This window comes from Pseudophryne corroboree, chromosome 4 (genome assembly GCF_028390025.1).
Source record: "Pseudophryne corroboree isolate aPseCor3 chromosome 4, aPseCor3.hap2, whole genome shotgun sequence".
Classification (NCBI taxonomy): domain Eukaryota; kingdom Metazoa; phylum Chordata; class Amphibia; order Anura; family Myobatrachidae; genus Pseudophryne; species Pseudophryne corroboree.
In genome coordinates this window covers 717,204,956-717,226,422 of record NC_086447.1, presented here as the reverse complement: position 1 = coordinate 717,226,422, position 21,467 = coordinate 717,204,956, and the positions used below count along the sequence as shown (strand labels likewise).

The 21,467-nt window shown below is 45.9% G+C and overlaps 1 protein-coding gene across 3 annotated transcripts in view; it reads left to right on the top strand.

Moving 5' to 3' along the window:
* DHX57 (DExH-box helicase 57) overlaps window positions 1-20,695 on the top strand; it is a 98,226-nt gene extending 77,531 nt beyond the window's left edge. For all 3 annotated transcript variants that reach the window (XM_063918011.1, XM_063918012.1, XM_063918013.1), the window contains exons 19-24: window positions 3,974-4,057; window positions 6,193-6,330; window positions 17,178-17,252; window positions 19,538-19,672; window positions 19,817-20,017; window positions 20,355-20,695. In XM_063918011.1, coding sequence (XP_063774081.1) covers window positions 3,974-4,057; window positions 6,193-6,330; window positions 17,178-17,252; window positions 19,538-19,672; window positions 19,817-20,017; window positions 20,355-20,498 — 777 coding nt within the window. In that variant the 3' untranslated portion in view covers window positions 20,499-20,695. The remainder of the gene's footprint in view (window positions 1-3,973; window positions 4,058-6,192; window positions 6,331-17,177; window positions 17,253-19,537; window positions 19,673-19,816; window positions 20,018-20,354) is intronic.
* The last annotated feature ends 772 nt before the right edge of the window (window positions 20,696-21,467 follow it).

Below are 21,467 nucleotides of genomic sequence, written 5' to 3'. Positions count from 1 at the left end.
TGAGCTGCCTCAGGATTTTTTTGACACTGCCAGACAATATCTGTCATATATTACCACAGCCTCCCACTATATTCAGGAGACGAACACTGATGCCTGTGTAATGGCGACCAAGGCATCTACTACATCTATCCTGGCTCGTCGAATTATGTGGTTGAGGTCCTGGAAGGTGGACCTGGACTCCAAAAAGACCTTGGAGGTGCTCCCTTTTAAGAGAGACATCCTATTTGTAACTGAATTGGCTACTGCCAAGACTGCATGTCTCCCAAATACTAATCCTTCCTTCTGCTCCGAAGGCTAAGAGTACCACCTTTCATTCCTTTTGACCTCCAGGGAAAGCAAAGGGTCAGGCGTATCCGCGACAGGCTCGTGCTTCCAAAACCACTAAACCTAAATCTAAACAATCCGGGGCCGCCCGTCAGCCTGCTTCCAAACAAGACAATCCTGCCAAATGACGGGGTGGGCCTCCCCCTCGGGGACCCCAGGGTGGGAGGCTGACTTCTGCAGTTCGCCCAGGCCTAAAGACCACTTTGGACGCCTAGGTGCAAGAAGTTGTCGCTCACGGGTACGCAATCTCTTTCAAGAGACTTCCCCCTCGCCAGTTTTGCACAATGGTTATCCCTGCGGATCCGTTAAAAGCGCAAGCTCTACACTTGGTTGTACAATCCCTCCTGGATACAGGAGTGGTAGTGCCGGTACCTCTGTCTCAGAGAGGCAGAGGATACTATTCGACCCTGTTTCTAGTTCCGAAGCCAAATGGGTCCTTCCGGCCTATACTCAACCTCAAATCATTGAACAAGTTTGTGAGAGTATCCAAATTCCATATGGAAACTCTGCGCTCTTTAGTGCTGGCCATGGAACCCGAAAACTATATGGTATCCCTGGACATACAGGATGCTTACCTGCACATACCTATTGCCATGTCGCGTCAGCAATATCTGCGGTTTGCTATTGGTAACCTACATTATCAATACCAGGCACTGCCTTTTGGTTTGGCCACGGCCCCTCGGATCTTCACCAAGGTCATGGCCATGATGACGGCTCTTCTCCGCCGTCAGGGAATCCGGATCCTGCCGTATCTGGACTAATTGCTGATCCTGGCGAACTCCCAAGAGGTTCTCCTCAGTCATCTGGAACTAACGGTCCAATTCCTACAAGCCCACGGGTGGCTCATCAACTGGAAAAAGTCCTCCCTTGTCCCTGCTCGGAGCATGGTGCACCTGGGGGCACTACTGGACACACACAACCAACGATTGTTTTTGTCTCCAGAGAAAGTCCTGAAACTTCAGGACAGGGTCAGATATTTGCTCTCTCGCCCAAGAGTGTCGATACACTCAGCGATGCAATAACTAGGCCTCATGGTGTCGGTTTTCGACATGGTGGAGTACGCTCAATTTCATTCCCGCCCTCTGCAGAGGTTAATCCTTTCCAAGAGGGACGGCCTGCCTCATCGGATCAGGTCTCAAATGATCTCCTTGACTCCGGAGGTTTGTCTGTCACTGAACTGGTGGCTACAGGATGAACAGTTGAGCAGGGGCCGTCCCTTCTGGATCTCCAACTGGGTCCTCATGACAACAGATGCCAGTCTGCGGGGTTGGGGCGCGGTGTTGGAGCAACAATCTCTCCAGGGTCGGTGGACCAGGGAGGAATCTCTCCTCCCTATAAACATTCTGGAATTGCGGGCAGTGTTCAATGCGTTTACACTGGCCCTGCCTCTAGTACAGAACAGGCCTGTTCAAGTACAATCAGACAACGCCACCACGGTGGCGTGCATAAATCATCAAGGCGGCATTCGAAGCTGCATGGCAATGCTGGAAGTATCCAAAATCCTCCGTTGGGCGGAACGCCATGTGCCAGCAGTATCAGCAGTGTTCATCCCCGGAGTCCTCAACTGGGAAGCAGATGTCCTCAGTCGTCAGGTCGTTCACACCGGAGAGTGGAGACTTCATCCGGAGGTCTTTCAACTCCTAGTGGACAAGTGGGGCCTACCAGATGTAGACCTGATGGCGTCTCGATACAATCACAAGGTTCCAGTCTTCGGATCAAGGACAAGGGATCCTCAAGCAGCGTTCGTGGACGCACTGCCAATTTCATGGAACTTTTGTCTGCCATACGTGTTCCCTCCAGTGTCACTCCTGCCGAGGGTACTACGGAAGTTCAAGCAAGAAAGAGGAATACTACTTCTAGTCGCTCCAGCGTGGCCCAGACGGCATTGGTTCTCAGACCTCCAGGGTCTATTGATAGCGCATCCTCTTCTACTTCCTCGATGCCCAGACCTCCTCGTTCAGGGCCCTTGTGTCTATCCGGGCCTGGCCAGACTGGCTTTGACGGCGTGGCTCGTGAAGCTTCACTCCTGAGGGCCATGGGATTCTCTGAGGCGGTTATTCAAACTATGTTGAAGGCCCGCAACCTGGCTTTTGCACGGATTTATTACAGAGTCTGGAACTCTTACTTCACATGGTTTGTTGCGAAGAATTATGATGCCTATTCGTTCAGAACTTCTAGGCTTTTGGCTTTTCTACAACAAGGCCTAGATTTAGGCCCTCATCTGGACTCCCTCATGGTTTGTCTGTGTGGTTTCAGAGGAAAATTGCATCTATTCCTGACATTCATACTTTCACTCGGGGTGTTTTACGGATTCAGCCTCCCTATGTCCCGCCTGTGGCTCCATGGGATCTGTCGGTTGTCTTAAATGCCCTGCAAGAGTCTCCATTTGAACCTTTTGAGTCTGTGGATCTTTAATGTCTTACACTTAAGTTCGTGTTTTTACTAGCTATTGCCTCTGCTGGGAGGGTGTCGGACTTAGGCGCTTTGTCCTGTCATCCACCCTTTCTGATTTTTTACCGTGACCGGGCAGTTCTTCTAACTCGCCCTGGTTGTCTTACCTAATGTGTTATCATCTTTCCATCTTAACCAAGAGATTGTGGTTCCGGCCTTTATCTCTTCTGGTTTGTCCTCCAAAGAGCGGTTTTTGGATATGGTACGGGCTCTCCGTATTTCCGTAGAGAGGACTGCCTCCCTCAGGAGGTCAGATACCCTTTTTGTACTTTTTGGTTTTCACAAACGTGGCTGGCCTGTGAATAAGCAAACCTTGACCAGATGGATTAGAATGGTGATTGCACAAGCCTATGCACAGGCTGGACTCCCAGCTCCTGCTGCTGTTAAAGCCCATTCTACTCGGTCTGTTGGACCTTCTTGGGCGGCCCGCCGAGGCGTGTCCGCTGAACAATTGTGCAAGGCGGCTACGTGGTCCTCAGTGAACACGTTCATCAAGTTCTATGCCTTTTGATACTTCCGCCTCCTAGGATGCTTCCTTTGGACGCCGGGTTCTTGTGCCCGCTACGGTGCTTCCCCTACCATGAGGAACTGCTTTAGGACATCCCCGATGTATTTCCTGTGGAATCCCAGTGTACCCCACTGCAGAAAAGGAGATTTATGGTAGACTTACCATGGTTAAATCTCTTTCTGCGAGGTACACTGGATTTCACAGGGCACCCACCCTGACGCACTTAGCTTCTTTGGGTTTGTATGGCATTAGCCGCTAGTCCCTTCTCCTGTCGTGTGACTAACATCTACCGTCTCTTTTACCTGCTACTGCATTGGACTGGTTTATGAAACTGAGCTCCAGTGCCTGGAGGCGGTGTTATAGAAGAGGCCATGAATGCATCCTGGAAACAGGCAAAGCTTTAGCCTGTTGGTGCCTCGGATCAAGATCCAACTCTACACCCCGATGTATTCCCTGTGGAATCCAGTGTACCTCGCAGAAAGAGATTTAACCATGGTAAGTCTACCATTAATCTCTTTTTTTTTTTTTTTTTTTTTTTTATATATATATAAATCTTTTTTATTAATGATACCTTCAAAAATAAAACCACAAATTCCATACCTATACAGTGTTTTTAATGTAAAACTAATAAAAAAAATTGTTTTGTGGTCATATAGTAAAGATGTGATTTTTTTTTTTCCATCTACCTAGGGCTGGAGCACAATCACAAGAGAGAACTCGCGGGCGGGATACCAGTATTGCCGGGACAATTTCTTGTCTTCAAGAGTACTTCAGGTACGTAAACTCTCCTATAAAGTCGCACTGCTTTAAAAGGATTTCTTATTGAAAACTCACATACCAAACAATGGGGTCTATTTACAAAGCCTTGGATGGAGATGAAGTGGATGGAAATAAAGCACCAGCCAACCAGCTCCTAACTGCCATGTTACAGGCTGTGGCCCAGATTTATCAAGCTCGCCACCCCAGAAGCGGGGTACACAAATGCACACTTACCACTCATGGGGTGGGGTGCATGTAGCCCATGACCACAGCACTCACCATAGCAAGCTCACTTACCCTCAACACATTAATAAATAAATAAATGATGGGGGTTTAGTTAGTGAATTGGCCAATGCACAGAAGCCTGCAAACCGATCGCCAAGGAACCCCAGCTTCATGCAGGTCCTACACTATTAGAGTCTTAAAACCTGGCACCTGTCTCACACATCATATTCCTGCTAGGTTTATTGTGCACCTGCCACACACCTTATGGCTTTTAAAGGTACACTAGTCACCTGACACTGGCTAATAGATTACTAAGAAACAGCTGAGACAGGTTCAGGATAATTGAGTCTACATAGGGGTGCATGAAAAAGCTAGTGGTCACAGTTAATAAGAGTTAACCATAGATTAACCCCACAATATATACACACATAAAAAACCACAGCACTCGCCACTCCAGAAGCGGGGCACACAAGTGCACTCCCCACTCATAGGGTGGGGTGCACATAACCTTGGCACTCGCCACCCCTGAAGCGGGGTACACAAATGCACTTACCACTCATAGGGTGGGGTGCATGTAGCCCATGACCACATCACTCAAATACATACAAACAGAAAACCCAGCACTCACCATAGCAAGCTCACTTATCCTCAACACATTAATAAATAATATATATATATTTTACATAATCTTGTTTGTTGGTAAATATAGCTCAGCCAATCATGACAGCGACCAGCAATGCAACACTTAAAATCATATATACTGTACATGGGAACGAAATATAATCTCTGTGACTTTGTACAGTTTGTGTATCTCAGATACTTTTGATTTTGTGGGATATTTGTGTACAACAACCTCTACAAAGAATGGTGTGCAAAGCAAAAACTTCCAGTGAATGACTGTTCTGTGGGCGATATCACCTTATTTATCAAAGCAGTCAATGAAGACTTTGTCAGCCTGGTTCAAGATGTGTGTAAGGCAACAGTATCTGAAATAACCGTGCAGTATAATATTGGTATGCAGTAGAACAAATCTGAACTCGCAATACGTCATATATCAGGTTCCATTTTTATCTGCTAAGAACACGAAACGGAAGCTAGCTTCTTTTGTGCCGGAGGTGTGGGTGAGGGAGACCTATTCTTTGCGGTTTTAACAACCCTGATATGTCATCTTAATCTGTATTGTAATGGACTTCTGTATGATGGAGTCTATTGATTCATTACTCCGTTGTCTTGATGACTCTGTGTATACCATGTATCACACCATTGTTTGTAATTATCGCTGTCCTTAATGATCGTACAATTGTTCCTTGCTATGTCTGTGTATTTTACACTTCAATAAATAAAAATCTTTAAAAGAAAAAAAAGAAAAGAAACGGAAGCTTCTGTGTGCATAGGATCACCAAAACCGGACAGTTATAGGTTGGAAAAATATCACCTGGTCTGAAGTCTTCATTTCTGATGCTCCTTGTAGGTAGTAGGGTCACAATTTGTCTTAAACTACATGAATGCAATGTTCCAGCTTTTTTTGTGTTATTGGGTCAGGATTGCGTTGGTGTAATGGTGCAAAGAATGTTTTCTTGGCACAAATTAGGACCCTTAGTACCAATTGGAATCTGTAGTCACCAAATCTCAATCTAATAGACCACCTTTGGGATGTTGTGAACAAGAGAGAGTTGCAGCATGAATGTGCAGCTGACAATTCTGCAGTAACTATTTGCTGCTATTATGTCAATTTGGATCAGAATCTCTAAGTAATCAAAATATTGCTATATTTTCTTGTTGCCAACTATTGCTGGTCACCACAGACCACTTTTACCAAATTTCTACAGATGTGTTTTGAATCTTGTATATTCTAGCGCACTCAAGTTTCACCTTGACAGCAGGTTCTTATGGTTAGTGGTTACCTTGTACGTTTTATCTTACAGGAAATAGCTAGTCTGAAGAGACAGTTCACGGAGCTCCTCTCTGACATTGGATTTGTGAGGGAAGGTCTCAGAGCTAGGGACATTGAGAAGAGATGGTCTCAGAGAGGAGATGGAGTATTAGAAGCTACAGGGGAAGAGGTAAGTGCTTTTCTCACTTAAATACCTAGAGTAGCTCTGCCACTTGCTCAGAATTACTTACTATAAGTTTTGTGCTTTGAAAGGTTAACTTGTTGCTTGGTTACAGGAAGTCAACACTCAACTCATAGGACTCAATCCAGTTAGGTGAGGGTTTGCAAAAGCAAACTCGCATCATTAAATTCTCATACATTGCACAATTGCGCGCACCCGCGAACAGCAAGATCTAATTAGAAATGCCAATTCATAGTACTCCCAGCGTGGGTGTGTAAATGTTCTACAAAGTGTGACCTGTGAGAAGTGCAAGACAAAGTGTGTAAACCATCAACCAAAAAAGTGACAGCTGAGATCATGGAACCATGTAGAAGGCTGTGTGTGGGCTTAGGGAAAGTGCTAGAGGTTCTTAACAGGTGTCAAATAGCATTCATGCATTATTATTTTTATTTTTTTAAGTGAAAAAAATAAAATAAAAAACAAACACATTTTAGTTACCAATGAATGAAACAAAAACGTGCTTTGGAGGTAATTTTTTAACCCCAATAATGACATGTAATTATTAACTCGGGCTAATTGAAAACTTCCAAATGCCTAATTAGTCATTAGGAGGTGTTTCCAAGGCTTTCTGAAGCAAGTCCCTACATTTTTATCTTTAGAATAAAAATGTTCCTTACCTTTTTACACCCTCAGGGAACTGCACACAAAAAAAATCCTCTGAAAAAGGAATGCAAGTTTGGAATTGGATTGCAAGTGCAATTCGGGGTGCGAGTTTGCTATGACAACGGCTTGCTGAACCAAATTTTCACCTAATTGGATCGACCTCATAGTGTAAATTGGTCCTTGCCTTTCTGAAAATTATACCCCTTTTACACTGAGCTTTTGACTCGGGTTATTGCCGGGTTACACCGGGTCGCAGCTCAGTGTAAAAGGGTCAAAAAGAAAAACAACAACCTGGGTCCACTGACCCGGCAATCCAACCCAGGTAGCTTGCAGGGTTGATCCTGGGAAGGACCCGGGTTAAAGGGAAGTGTAGCGGGTAGCTCAGGTCTTGTTTACAGCATGGGGAGATCTGGATAGCGCTTGGAGATTATGTCTTCTCCAAGCGCTGGCAGAACAGTTCAATTGCACACGGGTGCAGTGTGAACAGCGCCGACCAGGTATAAACCAGGTCGGTGTGATAAGTGTCTGACCCAGGACTTTAGTGTGAAAGGGGTATCAGTTAAAGGAGTAGATTTACTAAAGCTTCTAAAACAGGCAAGTTGGAAGCCCATAGGAACCAATCAGATTCTGACTATCATTGTCTAGGATGCAATACAGAAATGATAAGTAGAATCTGATTGGTTGCTATAGCAACACCACCACTTTCATTTTTAGAAGCTTTAGTAAATCTACCCCAAAGTGTAATGGGCCCTACACACTGGCAGATCCGCCGCCGAGCTGCCCGACGACGGATACGGGCGACCCGGGGGCAGGAAAGGGGTGACGGGGGGGTGTGAAGTTTCTTCTCGTTCTTCAATGAACGATAACGTTCATATCGTGCATGTTATCTGCCAGTGTGTAGGGCCCTTAAGGAAGATGGCTGGAGAAGCCAGTCCCCGGGGCTGCTCTTGATCTGCAACCACAACCTTTAAGCAAGGAAGTCCTTCAATAAATCAGTTGCAAATCTCAGAGGTTCCCGAACTCGGTTTCAAGGGACCTGAATTCATCTGTGCTGAGCCATGGTTATACTTAAAACCTGGACCATTCGGGTGTCTTGAGGAACGCATTTGGGAATCTTTGACATAGATTTATTGACCCATGATAAAAACAATAGAAACAAAGAAAACAAGTAAAACCATGTACAATAAATCTAGGATGTATTGAACAAATTTAATCTCATAGGTGAAAATGAGTTTAACAAATAATCACACTGTAAGGCTTCATCTAGTTCTTTTAAACACTAAATTAAATCATGACAATTGGAGAACCGAAAGCCATTATAATCCAGGGATACCTGTAGAAAGAGCCAAATCAGAAGCCGTGTGTACCTCACAGAACCATGTTAACAAGGTCATAGGTAGCTGCCTGCTTTAATAAACAGCAGTAATATAAAACAAATGGTTAAATAAATGTAAAGTTCTAAAAGATTATTTCTCTAGCATCCATAAGGGATATTGGGGACAGAATTAGTACGATGGGGCTATAGACGGGTCCAAAGGAGCCAGTGCACTTTAAATGTCTTCATCTGGGTGTGCTGGCTCCTCCCCTCTATGCTTCCTCCTACAGGTCAGTTTAGAAAAAAGTGCCCTCAGGAGAGAATGCACACTCTGCAAGCTCTGGAGTTTCTCTTCAGTTTCTTTTGAACTTTTATCTCTTTCGGTATGCTGTTTGAGCAACATCAGAGAGGGCTCAGCTGCATTTTGGCGCTTTCCTCTGCATAAGCAGCAGCAGCCCCACACAACTCCTCCATAACGGTCACACTCTGGATCATGAGTACAGGGTGTAGAGGGGGAGAGACGCTGTTTTGTGCACAAATATCCCTCTGAGGGATTTTTTATTAGACTGACTCACTGTTTATATGCTTGTATAAAACGCTGACAGCCTCACTGGGGCTGGGTGCGCTGGTGTCCTCTCTCCTGTGTCTCCTCTCACATGCAATAGGGCAGGCTTGTATTGTGTTTCAGGCTGTGTTGTATGTGTATTGTACCTGTTTTTCTTTTCACAATGGTAAAACAGAAGTTATGCAGTGTGTGTAATGCTAGATTTTCCCCTAGCTCATCTGACTTAATATCATGTGAGCAATTTAGTCAGTCATCACAAAATGCTGATAACAATGTGGGGGAGAGTCCAGAGCCCTCCTTGCTGGGGGCTATCAAAACTATGATGTCTGATATGTCATCTCAACTCACTGCTAATGCCAATAAAACTCAGGAACTGCAACAAGCAGTGGCAAATCTAGCTGCTAAACATCCCCCCCTGTCCACTACAGGTGCACAAAAACGTGCTTTACCTGCACTTCTATCAGATACTGATGATATACGGGATGATGGGGATGATGTGGACCCCATAAGCGGGGACTCCACCGCTACATAAGGTACTGAACCCTTTATATTGGCTATACGGGATGTGTTAAAGCTCCCCCTGGAGGACGCTACTAATCGGCAGTCATTTTTCCTTCCACAAGACAAACTGTCTGTCACCTTCCCTGATTCTAACGAATTGGATGATTTATTTAAATTAAAGCTTGGAAAAATCCAGATAAAAAAAATCAGGTGTCCAAAAGGTTTTTAACTACCTTTCTATTTGCCCCTGAAGGCAGGAAATCCTGGGAAGAATCTCCAGCAGTAGACGTCTCAGTCTCTCGCCTTTCTAAAAAGGCAGTGCTCCCTGCTTCGGGCTCTTTTACGGTAAAGGACCCAGGGGATAGGAAAATAGAGACCACTCTAAAATCTATCTACACTGCTGCAGGTGTAGCTCAAAGGCCGGTCATTGCTGGTTGCTGGATGACGCATGCCATTGATACTTGGGCTACTCAGATTCAGGAGGGTCTTTCAGGGGGTATGACCTTGGTTACTACTGTAACTTTCCTAAAACACGTTCAGGACATGGTAAGAGTCCTCTGTGACTCCCTTAAAGAGGTTGGCAATATTAATGCTAGGACCACTGCTATGGCTGTGTCTGCACGCAGAGCCATATGGTTGCGTCAGTGGATTACAGACGCTGACTCCAAACGTAATGTGGAATCTCTTCCCTTCACAGATGAATGGCTATTCAGAGGTGAATTGGACGCATGGATCTCCAAAGCTACTGCTGGAAAATCCATGTTTCTCCCTTCAGGGGCTCCGCCTGCTAGACGTACCTACCTGGGACAGTCTACTCAGTCCTTTCGGTCCTCCAGATTTCGATTTAGGACCCGGGGTGCCTCCAATACAGCTAGAGGCTCCAGAGGGAAGTCTAAGAAACTAGCCGTTGCCAGCTTTCAGGACCAGAGCTCAAGTTCAGCTTCCGCTAAGACTTCAGCATGACGGTGCCCACACACACCGAGGGGATCTCGCGGTGGGAGCTCGATTACGTCACTACAACCTGGGTAAGGGACCTTATCGCTCAGGGTTACAAGCTGGAGTTTGACGTGGCTCCTCCCCAACGATTTTTCAAATCAGGCTTGCCAGCTTTGGGAAATATGCGTGTTATGCTACTACTGTCCAGTCCCAGGTCATTGTTCCAGTACCCCTGCTACAACAAGGACAAGGTTACTACTCCAGTCTGTTTGTAGTGCCAAAACCAGACTGTTTTCAAACTCAAGAAGGAATCTTTGAGAGCGGTGATTGCGGGCCTGGAACAACAGGAATTCCTCATGTCCCTGGATATCAAGGATGCCTACCTGCATATCCTGATTTGGCCTCCTCGTCAGGTCTATCTACGATTCGCCCTACTGAACGATCACTACCAGTTTCAGGCATTGCCCTTCGGCCTGTCTACAGCTCCGAGGGTGTTCATGAAGGTGATGGCGGAAATTATGTTCCAGCTCAGAGTCCAGGGGGTGAACATTTTCCCTTACCTGGACGGTCTCCTCATAAAAGCAAGTTCCAGGGAGCTTCTATTGCTTCATATAGATCGCACTATAGAACTTCTGTCTCCCCACGGGTGGATCCTCAGTCAACAGAAGTCTCAACTGGAACCCTCTCAACGGCTCCTGTTTCTGGGTATGATATTGGATACTGTAGCTCAAAGAGTGTTTCTCCCAGAAAACAAGGTGAGAACACTTCAAGAGATGGTTTGCATGGTTCTCCGTCCTGCTTGAGTTTCCATTCATCTTTGCATAAAGTTGTTGGGAAAAATGGTGGCCTCGTACGAGGCGATACAGTTCGGCAGGTTCCATGCCAGACCTTTCCAATTGGACATCCTGAACAAGTGGTCCGGTTCACATCTCCAGATGCACCGAATGATTCAGCTGTCAACCCAGGCTGGGATTTCGCTCCTGTGGTGGTTGCAGTCTTCCAACCTGCTGGAAGGTCGACGTTTTCGGGATTCAGGATTGGACCCTCCTCACGACGGATGCGAGTCTACGAGGATGGGGATCTGTCACCCAGTTCCAGGGCAGGTGGTCTGCCCAAGAGGCCCTACTCCCGATCAACATTCTGGAACTACGGGCGATATACAATGCTCTACTTAAGGCCTCCTCTCTGCTCAGGGATCGGGCGATCCAGGTTCAGTCTGACAACGCCACTGCAGTGGTGTACATCAGTCGACAAGGAGGGACAAAAAGCAAGGCTTGCATGCGAGAAGTGTCAAAAATACTTCTCTGGGCGGAAAGAAATGCAAGAGCACTATCTGCAATCTTCATTCCGGGAGTGGACAACTGGGAAGCGGATTTCCTGAGTCGCCAAGACCTCCACCCGGGGCAGTGGGGACTACACCCTCAGGTGTTTCAACAGATTGTCGACAGGTGGGGATACTCGCATATCAACATGATGGCGTCTCGCTTCAACAAGAAGCTTCGCTGCTTCTGCTCGCGAACCAGGGACCCTCAGGCGAGTGCAGTGGATGCACTGACGTCACCTTGGCATTACCAGCTGGTCTACCTATTTCCTCTGATCCCATGGGTCCAAGCAATCCTGATTACGCCGGATTGGCCCTGAAGGGCGTGGTACGCGACTCTTCTGGACATGTCCATAGAAGACCCTTGGCCTCTGCCGCTAAGAAAGGATCTTCTTCAGCTAAGACCGTTCGTCTACCCGGACTTACGACGGCTTCATTTGACAACATGGAAGTTGAGCAGAAGATCCTAGCTCACAAAGGTTTTTCCAAAAAGGTCATTGCCACTATGATGCAAGCCATAAACCTGTGACGTCAAAACATTATCATCATTTCTCTGACGTCCTAGTGGATGCTGGGGACTCCGTAAGGACCATGGGGAATAGCGGCTCCGCAGGAGACTGGGCACAACTAAGAAAGATTTAGGACTACCTGGTGTGCACTGGCTCCTCCCACTATGACCCTCCTCCAGACCTCAGTTAGAATCTTGTGCCCGGCAAAGCTGGATGCACACTAGGGGCTCTCCTGAGCTCCTAGAAAGAAAGTTTATTTTAGGTTTTATTTTACAGTGAGATCTGCTGGCAACAGACTCACTGCAGCGAGGGACTAAGGGGAGAAGAAGCGAACCTACCTAACTGGTGGTAGCTTGGGCTTCTTAGGCTACTGGACACCATTAGCTCCAGAGGGATCAACTGCAGGAACCGGCCTTGATGTTCGGTACCGGAGCCGCACCGCCGGAGGCCCTTTGCATTAATTGATAAAATATTTAGTTTACCCGGTACTGTCATTTACTGTAGAAGACGATAGGACATGCACTGACTTCAGGTCTACCCAAGAAAACAGAGAAAAAGAAGAAAACAGATAAAAAAAGAAGAATGGGGAAACCAAACTGGGGAAACATAAACAGCAACAATATTTAAACACCCGCTATGGGAAACCCGGTGTACATACCCCGGGAATCCAGAAGGCGCGTCGGCCATATGCGGGTAAGGGGCAAGGGAGTCACTACTAGGGACTTAACAATAAAATGTCGGGTAGCATTAGAAAATATCGTATCGTTTCTCTAAATATCGTAAACATATCGTAAGAGCAGAGAAAGAAATAACTGTTACATAGTGATTGAATCTACAAATACGAAAAGCAACACAACGTGCAGAACTGACATGTTCGAATCCAAGTTGAGCAACCACTAATAAATATATTTTAAATCTACAACTCAGGAAATATAAGAGCTGTAGCTAAAGTAGCAGCCAGTGTAGTAATGACGTTTGTTATCAAAGGATATAGCGGACATATGATGAACATCTGTAGTGGTAAGCAAAGTTCAGTCAGGTGCTGGAATCGTCCCGACAAGATGCTTTCGTAAGAGGGCTCTTCTTCCGGGAGTGGTGAACCTCTGTCCAAGAGGCACCATTCCCAAGTAGCTGTGGAGGTTGGAGATCAGGCACAGTAAATTCCCCGGTGGGGATCACAAGATTCGGGAAACCCAGGCCTGCACAAAACGATGAGAATTCGGAATGCGTGGTCAGGGTATGTAGTCTCCCAGCCGAAGAAACCTGGAGGCTAAAGGGAAAGCCCCACCGCTATTTCAATTGACGCTTTCCCGGAGTTCGTCCGTAAGAGGTTTCAGGGATCTTCTCTGCTGGAGAGTATGCCATGACAGATCTTGAAAGATGTGTATCGTCGTGCCATTGAAGTCAACCCCATCCAGTTGCCGCACCTTACGCATGATGTCATCTTTTTGGGCGTAGTAGTGTAAACGGCATATAACATCTCGCGGACGATCAGCAGACAAGCTCTTTGGTTTGAGAGCGCGATGAGCCCTGTCAAATGTGATGGTATTGGTGGGATCAGCTCCCAATATTTCGTAAAAAATTTTAGTAAGTACTTCGGGCAGACTAGATTGCGGGACATCTTCTGGTAGACCTCGAATCCGGATATTGTTTCTTCTCCCTCTGTTGTCCAAATCCAACATCTGCGACTTTAGGGAACGAATCTCATTGGACTGAGCAATAATTGTGTCCGTAAGGGATTTCAGATAACTTTCTGAGGCATCTTGACGAGTTTCCAAAGACGACATGCGGTCAGTGAGTTGGGAGATATCCTGTCGGACAGTTGCTAATTCCCTACGGATAGTGTCCTGAAGATCTTGTTTGGTTGGAAGTGTTCTCATAAAGGTAAGAATACCATGGAGGTCCATATCACCTCCATGTTGTAGACGAGGGGAAATCGCAGCAGGAGATAATTTCGGAGACGCTGAGGGAGTAGAGGAGGGGCTAGATGCAGAAAGATCATCAGTGAGTTTCAACGGGGTGGGCCGTAAGAACGGTCTCATATCCGTTTGTGACATGTTGTCGGCAAGGGAGTGTGCAATTCCCTTTTGAGCAGATTTTTTGCGCCTGACCATAATGTGATTAGAGAAGAAGAGCCAAAGATATCATGCGTGTGGACATGTAACAGTGGAGTGTCTACATAACACTTAGAGAAGTGCCCCTAGCACAGTGACTCCCAGTGGGTTAGCATTAGCAAGTCATCAGGTAAGATCGATTCACGAGTGGTGCAGGAGGATCAACCACCACTGCCTTTATCTCAAAAGAACATACATCAGGAGAGTGGCCATTCCCGCCTGTTTCCACCTTATACAACTTCCATATAACAGTGGAGGCGACACTTCAGTATATAGACAATGAGATTCCAAAATACAATGCTATAGTCAGGAGGCCCACAGGGGGGAGCTCTGGTGTCACAGATGTAGAAGATCAAACAGGGGTGGTCAACTCCATAGGACACATCAGCAATCAATCCAGGGTTATTTGTTATTAAATAAGACTTAGCAGATATAAGTCCTGGGGTAGCAGATTAGAAAATAAAACTCCTTAGTGTATATAAAGGCACAGCAGGGTTCCTAGGTGTATGAAGCACTATCTCATTCAGTAATGCAGGGCACAGCGTGGGAAAGGAGAGGGTGAGGGAAGTCTCCAGATACAGCCCGCAGTAATCTCCACCCCAGCTCCCAGTGTGTGGTACCTGTGGCACAGGCTGCACAAGCGCAGATCAGGGGGACATCTCCCGCAGCCGCCCGCTCTCCTCCGGCGCTGCCGCTCTATATGTGAGGAGGGAAAGATGGCCGCCACCCCCTTCAGCCGTAGCTCAACGTCCGTCCTGGAGAACACGGAGCCTTTCCCGCGGGCGCAGTGAGCGGCCTTGCAGGTGGGTCCCTTCACATCAGCGGCTCCGCATGCAGGGAGGATCGGGGCTCGTCGCCGATGCGTCACTTCCGGGAGTGCGGGGAAGGTCCGGTACTTGAGGTCCCGGCTTCAGACGGCGAGGAGGCCACAACCCGCGGGGACTGAGTTAACAGCCCCCCGGCTCCGCAGCTCACCTCACCGTGCGCTAGGAACACACTACAGCTGGGGAGAGCTAAAGAGGGGTGGCTGGTTCTACTAATAAGGCAATTACGAGGTGAATCAGCAGGAGCTCCTGCACCCCACGTCCACCAAGGTTGCTTGCTAAGCCACGCCCCAAATTCTACAAATTTAATACCCTGGCCAAACAGGATACCCAGTTTGGGCTGGCGATGCTGCAGCAGTATCCGCACGTTCCCGCCCGTTCTGGAAGCTTTGGGACATCCCAATCGTACTAATTCTGTCCCCAATATCCCTTATGGATACTAGAGAAAATAGGATTTTAAATACCTACCGGTAAATCCTTTTCTCGTAGTCCATAAGGGATATTGGGCGCCCGCCTCTGTGCAGTAACTTTCTGCAGGTTCTCTGTTCTGTGTTACCTGTTCAGCTGTTGCGGTTACTGTTGCCAGACGTTGCTGGCCTGGTTATGTTTTGGTGTGCTGATGTATAATTCACACCACCATTATTGTTATGTTCCTTCTCTCAAGTATGCCATTCACCTTCGGGCACTGACCTGTAGGAGGAGGCATAGAGGGGAGGAGTCAGCACACCCAGTTGAAGAAATGTAAAGTGCACTGGCCCCTTTGGACCTGTCTATACTGCCATCGTACTAATTCTGTCCCCAATATCCCTTATGGACTACGAGAAAAGGATTTACCGGTAGGTATTTAAAATCCTATTTTATTTTTAATTCTGTAGTTTTGATTTTGATTTAAAACAGTCAAACAGACAGTCACAACAACAAGAGCATTTGACATAATAAATCCGAGAGTGTATAACAAATTGTGCATGTATAAACAAGAAAACAATAAAAAGAAAGAAATAATACAAAAATAATCTTGGTGTGGACTCAATTCGTATATATAGGAGGAACATAGGGTACTCTGAAAAGTGGACAGATTCTTGAATGTGTTTCCAATACTCAATTCGTATATATAGGAGGAACATAGGGTACTCTGAAAAGTGAACAGATTCTTGAATGTGTTTCCAATACTCAATTCGTATATATAGGAGGAACATAGGGTACTCTGAAAAGTGGACAGATTCTTGAATGTGTTTCCAATATATGGCCATGAAACGCATACACATAATACACACACGTCAGTGCAGTATAGCATCCTTTATATATAATGACATCAGCAGGCTAATCTACACAGTGGAGAAAGAAAGGACCCGACTATGGAGAGGATAGCCATCTGTCCCAAATTTTATAAAATTTATAGGGTGTTTGTCTGGAATATACACAAATTTTTCATGGGACACTACCGAGTTCACCAGAGGTATCCATGTATTAATATCAGGGCCCATGGGCGCCATCAAAGAGCGAGCCACCATCACCTTGGCAAGAGCGCAGAGATTAAAGATATAGCATCTAGCATAAGCATCTAAAATTTCCTCATCAAATCTAAACGATTATTTTAAAACTTTGATTCTAATCTTTAATGATAAATTGTATATAAAAGTGTTCTTATTCGGAAGTGTACAGTTAGAACCTTTCATTAATGAAGGCAGAACTAGGTGGGTAATCTCTGCAGTTCTGATCCACAAAACACACAATGCTCTTTACTTCTGTACAGATCCAGAAAAATTCTTACAAATTTAGATCCACAGATGAATGTTTGCAATCATTTACAGGGAAAAACCACCTCCAGCCAACTCAGACGGCATTACATCTGGCCCAAGGTGTCTTACAGAGATTTATAGGACTACCAAAAAGTTTTGGTACATCATTGGATGCCACATTGCTATATGGACAGTCTTCATAAACAGTCATTTTTTTGTTAATCAAATACTGAATTAGGAGACATGTTCTGTGGCTGAAGTAAACTGACAGAACACTGCACCAAATGCTATCAGTATGATTTGGAAAGATATGTTATGTGTCTACATTTAGTGCATTTTTAACTGTCATTATAATGTATTTCTCTACAGGCAAATACAAATGCAGAGAACATTAAGCTGATATCCGCAATGCTATGTGCAGCTTTGTATCCTAATGTGGTCCAAGTAAGTTCATCTCTTTATAAATAGTTTTTAAAAAAAAAATAGACTATTAAACTATGCATTAAAGCACCTTTCTAAGGGATAGTAATATTTTTGTCATGTGCTAAGGGGCATATTCACTAATTATCAGGTTTCACAGCCAATAATTATAATCTCTTATGGTTCCTATTCCCGGCAATAAGAAATGATGCATTGCCTGAGTGTTTTATTTATTCCTACAATGTGTAGTAAGTAGAATGATCACATCAATTCGGCGACCATTGCCGGAGCAACCTTTCCCTGGTAATGTCTGCAATCTGTAGCCCAGGCTTTTTCAACCAGTGTGCCGTGACCAGTTGCAAGGTGTGCCGCGGAGCCAGAGCAGCTTCCTGCACCTTCAGAGTGAACTGTTGGCCCGGGCTCTTCTTAGAGGATCAGTCGTGCTCTGGTCGTGACGTATGCCTTGAAGACGCGGCGGTGTGATATCATAGGTCATGGCCGCCGCTTCTCCCCACCCAGCCAGCCCACCCACCTGCACACACATCTTTCCAGTTCCTGCCTGCATATACAGCTTTCCTTGCCCACCCACATCCACACCTGCCCGACCACCCACTGCTCAGTTTTCGCAGCACTCCACTATGAACAATCCCCGCCACTGAGGGACGTGGAGGAGGGCTAATATTTTTTTTTTTTTTTCTCCTGTGGGGAACAATAGGATTTATGTGGGGAGAATAAGGATTTATGGGGGAACAATGGCCCTCATTCCGAGTTGTTCGCTCGCTAGCTGCTTTTAGCAGCATTGCACACGCTAAGCTGCCGCCCTCTGGGAGTGTATCTTAGCTTAGCAGAATTGCGAACAAAAGATTTGCAAAATTGCGTATAGAAATTTCTTAGCAGTTTCTGAGTAGCTCGACACTTACTCTGCCACTGCGATCAGTTCAGTCAGTTTCGTTCCTGGTTTGACGTCACAAACACACCCAGCGTTCGCCCAGGCACTCCCCCGTTTCTCCAGCCACTCCCGCGTTTTTCCCAGAAACGGCAGCGTTTTTTCACACACACACCCATAAAACGGCCAGTTTCCGCCCAGAAACACCCACTTCCTGTCAATCACACTCCGATCACCAGAACGAAGAAAAATCCTCGTAATGCCGTGAGTAAAATACCTAACTTTTGAGTAAAATAACTAAGCGCATGCGCTCTGCGAACATTGCGCATGCGCAGCAAGCGACTAATCGCAATATAGCGAAATTCGGCAACGAGCGAACAACTCGGAATGAGGGCCAATGTGAGTAATTCATGTGGGAAGCATTGTGATTGTTTTTTCTGTGTAGGCCGATGTATGTGTGGATTTTTTTTTACTATGAGGGCCAATGTGTGTGTTTTGTTTGTTTCTGTGGGGAACGGATGGTGTGCCTTGGCAATTCTAAAATATTGTTCGGTGTGCCGCGAGTAAAAAAAAGTTTGAAAATCACTGTTGTAGCCCATAGGCTACAGTGGCTAACAATTAGCTGCCGGGGCTAAGCTTCAGAGTGCTTCGCATTTCGTAGTTTGGTAAATGTGACAGCTTTGCAGGCCCAATAGAAACCTATGTAGGGGCTACAGCTACTGTCAGAAATGGACGGACTTTGGCAGATATGGAAATATCTGCTGCGGTCCCTCCTTCATACATTGGGGGATCCGTAATATTTTATAAATAGGCCCCTAAGTCATTAACCTGTGTCTATGATGTAGCTCCATGCAGCAGCTACCGAAAGAAATGTTAATAATAATCTATTAGCATTTAACCACTTGCCTGGCATAGTCGCATGTGATGCGACCAGAGCCAGGAGTATGTTACCTGGCCAGGTCGCATGCGATGCGCTGTGTGCCCCAGACGTCTGGCAATGACGCGGCGGTCTCTGACCCCCAACATCACTTCCGGAATCGTGTCCCGGGATGTTGTGCGACCGGCATTCTGGGGATCGCATAATACAATGCAAGGAATCTGGCTCTCCCAATACATTAGTCAGCAACAACCCCGGTGCCTTCCACATCCAGCAATGAGAGGCGGCACACCTGGTGTGGTTCCAGAGATTGTTCAAAGTCTGCTGAGTGCCGCCTCTCATTGTTGATTTTATAATAAAGACAATTAAAAACTTTTCAAACCTTTTTCAAATTTAAAAAAAAAAACTTTCTGAGCGGTTTTTCACACACCCAAAAAAAAAAGGTTAAGAGTGTAAAAAAAAAAAGGTAATAATCTAGGTTTAAGCCACTCTGCTGTTTTTAGAAAGGCAGTTTAAATGAAATTGTGTTTAATGTTTTCTTCTTAGGTAAAATCACCAGAAGGTAAATTTCAGGTGACAAGAGCAGGAGCTGTAAAAATGCAGCCGAAAGCAGAAGAGTTGAAATTTGTCACAAAGAATGATGGTTATGTTCACATCCACCCCTCCTCTATAAATTATCAGGTTAGACGCTGACTTTTCTGCCTTCTGTCTGCTCCATAGAACACTTGAAGTACAAAGTCACCGGTGTACTACGATATACCGGTGCCGGGATCCCGTCCGCCGGAATGCCATTCTGAAATTGGTTTGATGTATTTTGTGTTTTAGGTGCGGCACTTTGACAGCCCCTATTTAGTGTATCATGAAAAGATTAAAACCAGCCGTATCTTTGTGCGAGACTGCAGCATGGTATCTGTATACCCCTTGGTCCTGTTTGGCGGTGGGCAAGTGAACGTCGAGCTCCGCAAAGGGGAATTTCTAATCTCCCTGGATGAAGGGTGGATCCGTTTTGTTGCTGCATCACATCAGGTAAAACTTGCCTACTTCTCAATTGGCGTTTGAAGACCTCCAACTATGTGCTTAGTTATTAGTGCCGGGGTAAATTGCTTTCTCAGAAACCATACTGTCTATGTGCTAGTAAATTTAAGAGTGGTTCTGGTTCCTTCCTACTGGATAAGAGCATGAATAGGACAGCTACTTTTGCTTTGTATTTAATTTGATCATTTCCATTAAGGCAGAGGTCAGTATCGGTTCATGCTGGGACATATAGGTCCTGAAGTGTTATAAATTGTCGTCCTCTGCATTATTTAAGATATAGCAGTAAAACAGAAGTATACATACATAATCCATATCATGTTGCTTGCAGATTGCAGAACTGGTGAAGGAACTGCGTAGTGAACTTGATCAGCTCCTGCAGGACAAAATCAAGAACCCAACAATGGATCTGTGCACCTGCCCTCGGGGATCCCGTATTATAGCAATGATTGTCAAGCTGGTGACAACGCAGTAACACAAAGGGATACTTACAGGAGATATCAAACTTTCTTTTCCTCATCCGAGGAGGAATGTGCACAGATTTGTGTGGAACTAATTTTATTCTTTGTGCAATAATGAATCTATGGTGTAATATCAGATGGTTATCAGACAAGTGAGATTAAAGGACTCCTGAAAATACTTCTGGAAATAAAAAAATTTTTCTCTAAAATATGACAGATGTGATCCCACAGCTTTTTTTTTTTTTTTTTCTAGGGAATGCGTGTTAATGGTTTAGTCACTTTTCTCTGACGTCCTAGTGGATGCTGGGAACTCCGTAAGGACCATGGGGAATAGACGGGCTCCGCAGGAGACTGGGCACTCTAAAGAAAAGATTAGGTACTATCTGGTGTGCACTGGCTCCTCCCTCTATGCCCCTCCTCCAGACCTCAGTTAGAATCTGTGCCCGGCCAGAGCTGGGTGCTCCTAGTGGGCTCTCCTGAGCTTACTAGTAAAGAAAGTATTTATTAGGTTTTTTATTTTCAGTGAGCTTCTGCTGGCAACAGACTCACTGCTACGTGGGACTAAGAGGAGAGAAGCAAACCTACCTGCTTGCAGCTAGCTTGTGCTTCTTAGGCTACTGGACACCATTAGCTCCAGAGGGTTCGAACACAGGCACCTGTCCTCGATCGTCCGTTCCCGGAGCCGCGCCGCCGTCCCCCTCGCAGAGCCAGAAGAACAGAAGCTTGAAGACGACGAAATCGGCGGCAGAAGACTCCTGTCTTCATTTAAGGTAGCGCACAGCACCGCAGCTGTGCGCCATTGCTCCCAGCACACTTACACACTCCGGTCACTGTAGGGTGCAGGGCGCTGGGGGGGGCGCCCTGGGCAGCAATTGAAGTACCTTTTGGCAATAAAAATACATATATACAGTCAGTCAAACCCCCGCCATTTTTTTACACAGAAAGCGGGACAGAAGCCCGCCACTGAGGGGGCAGGGCCTTCT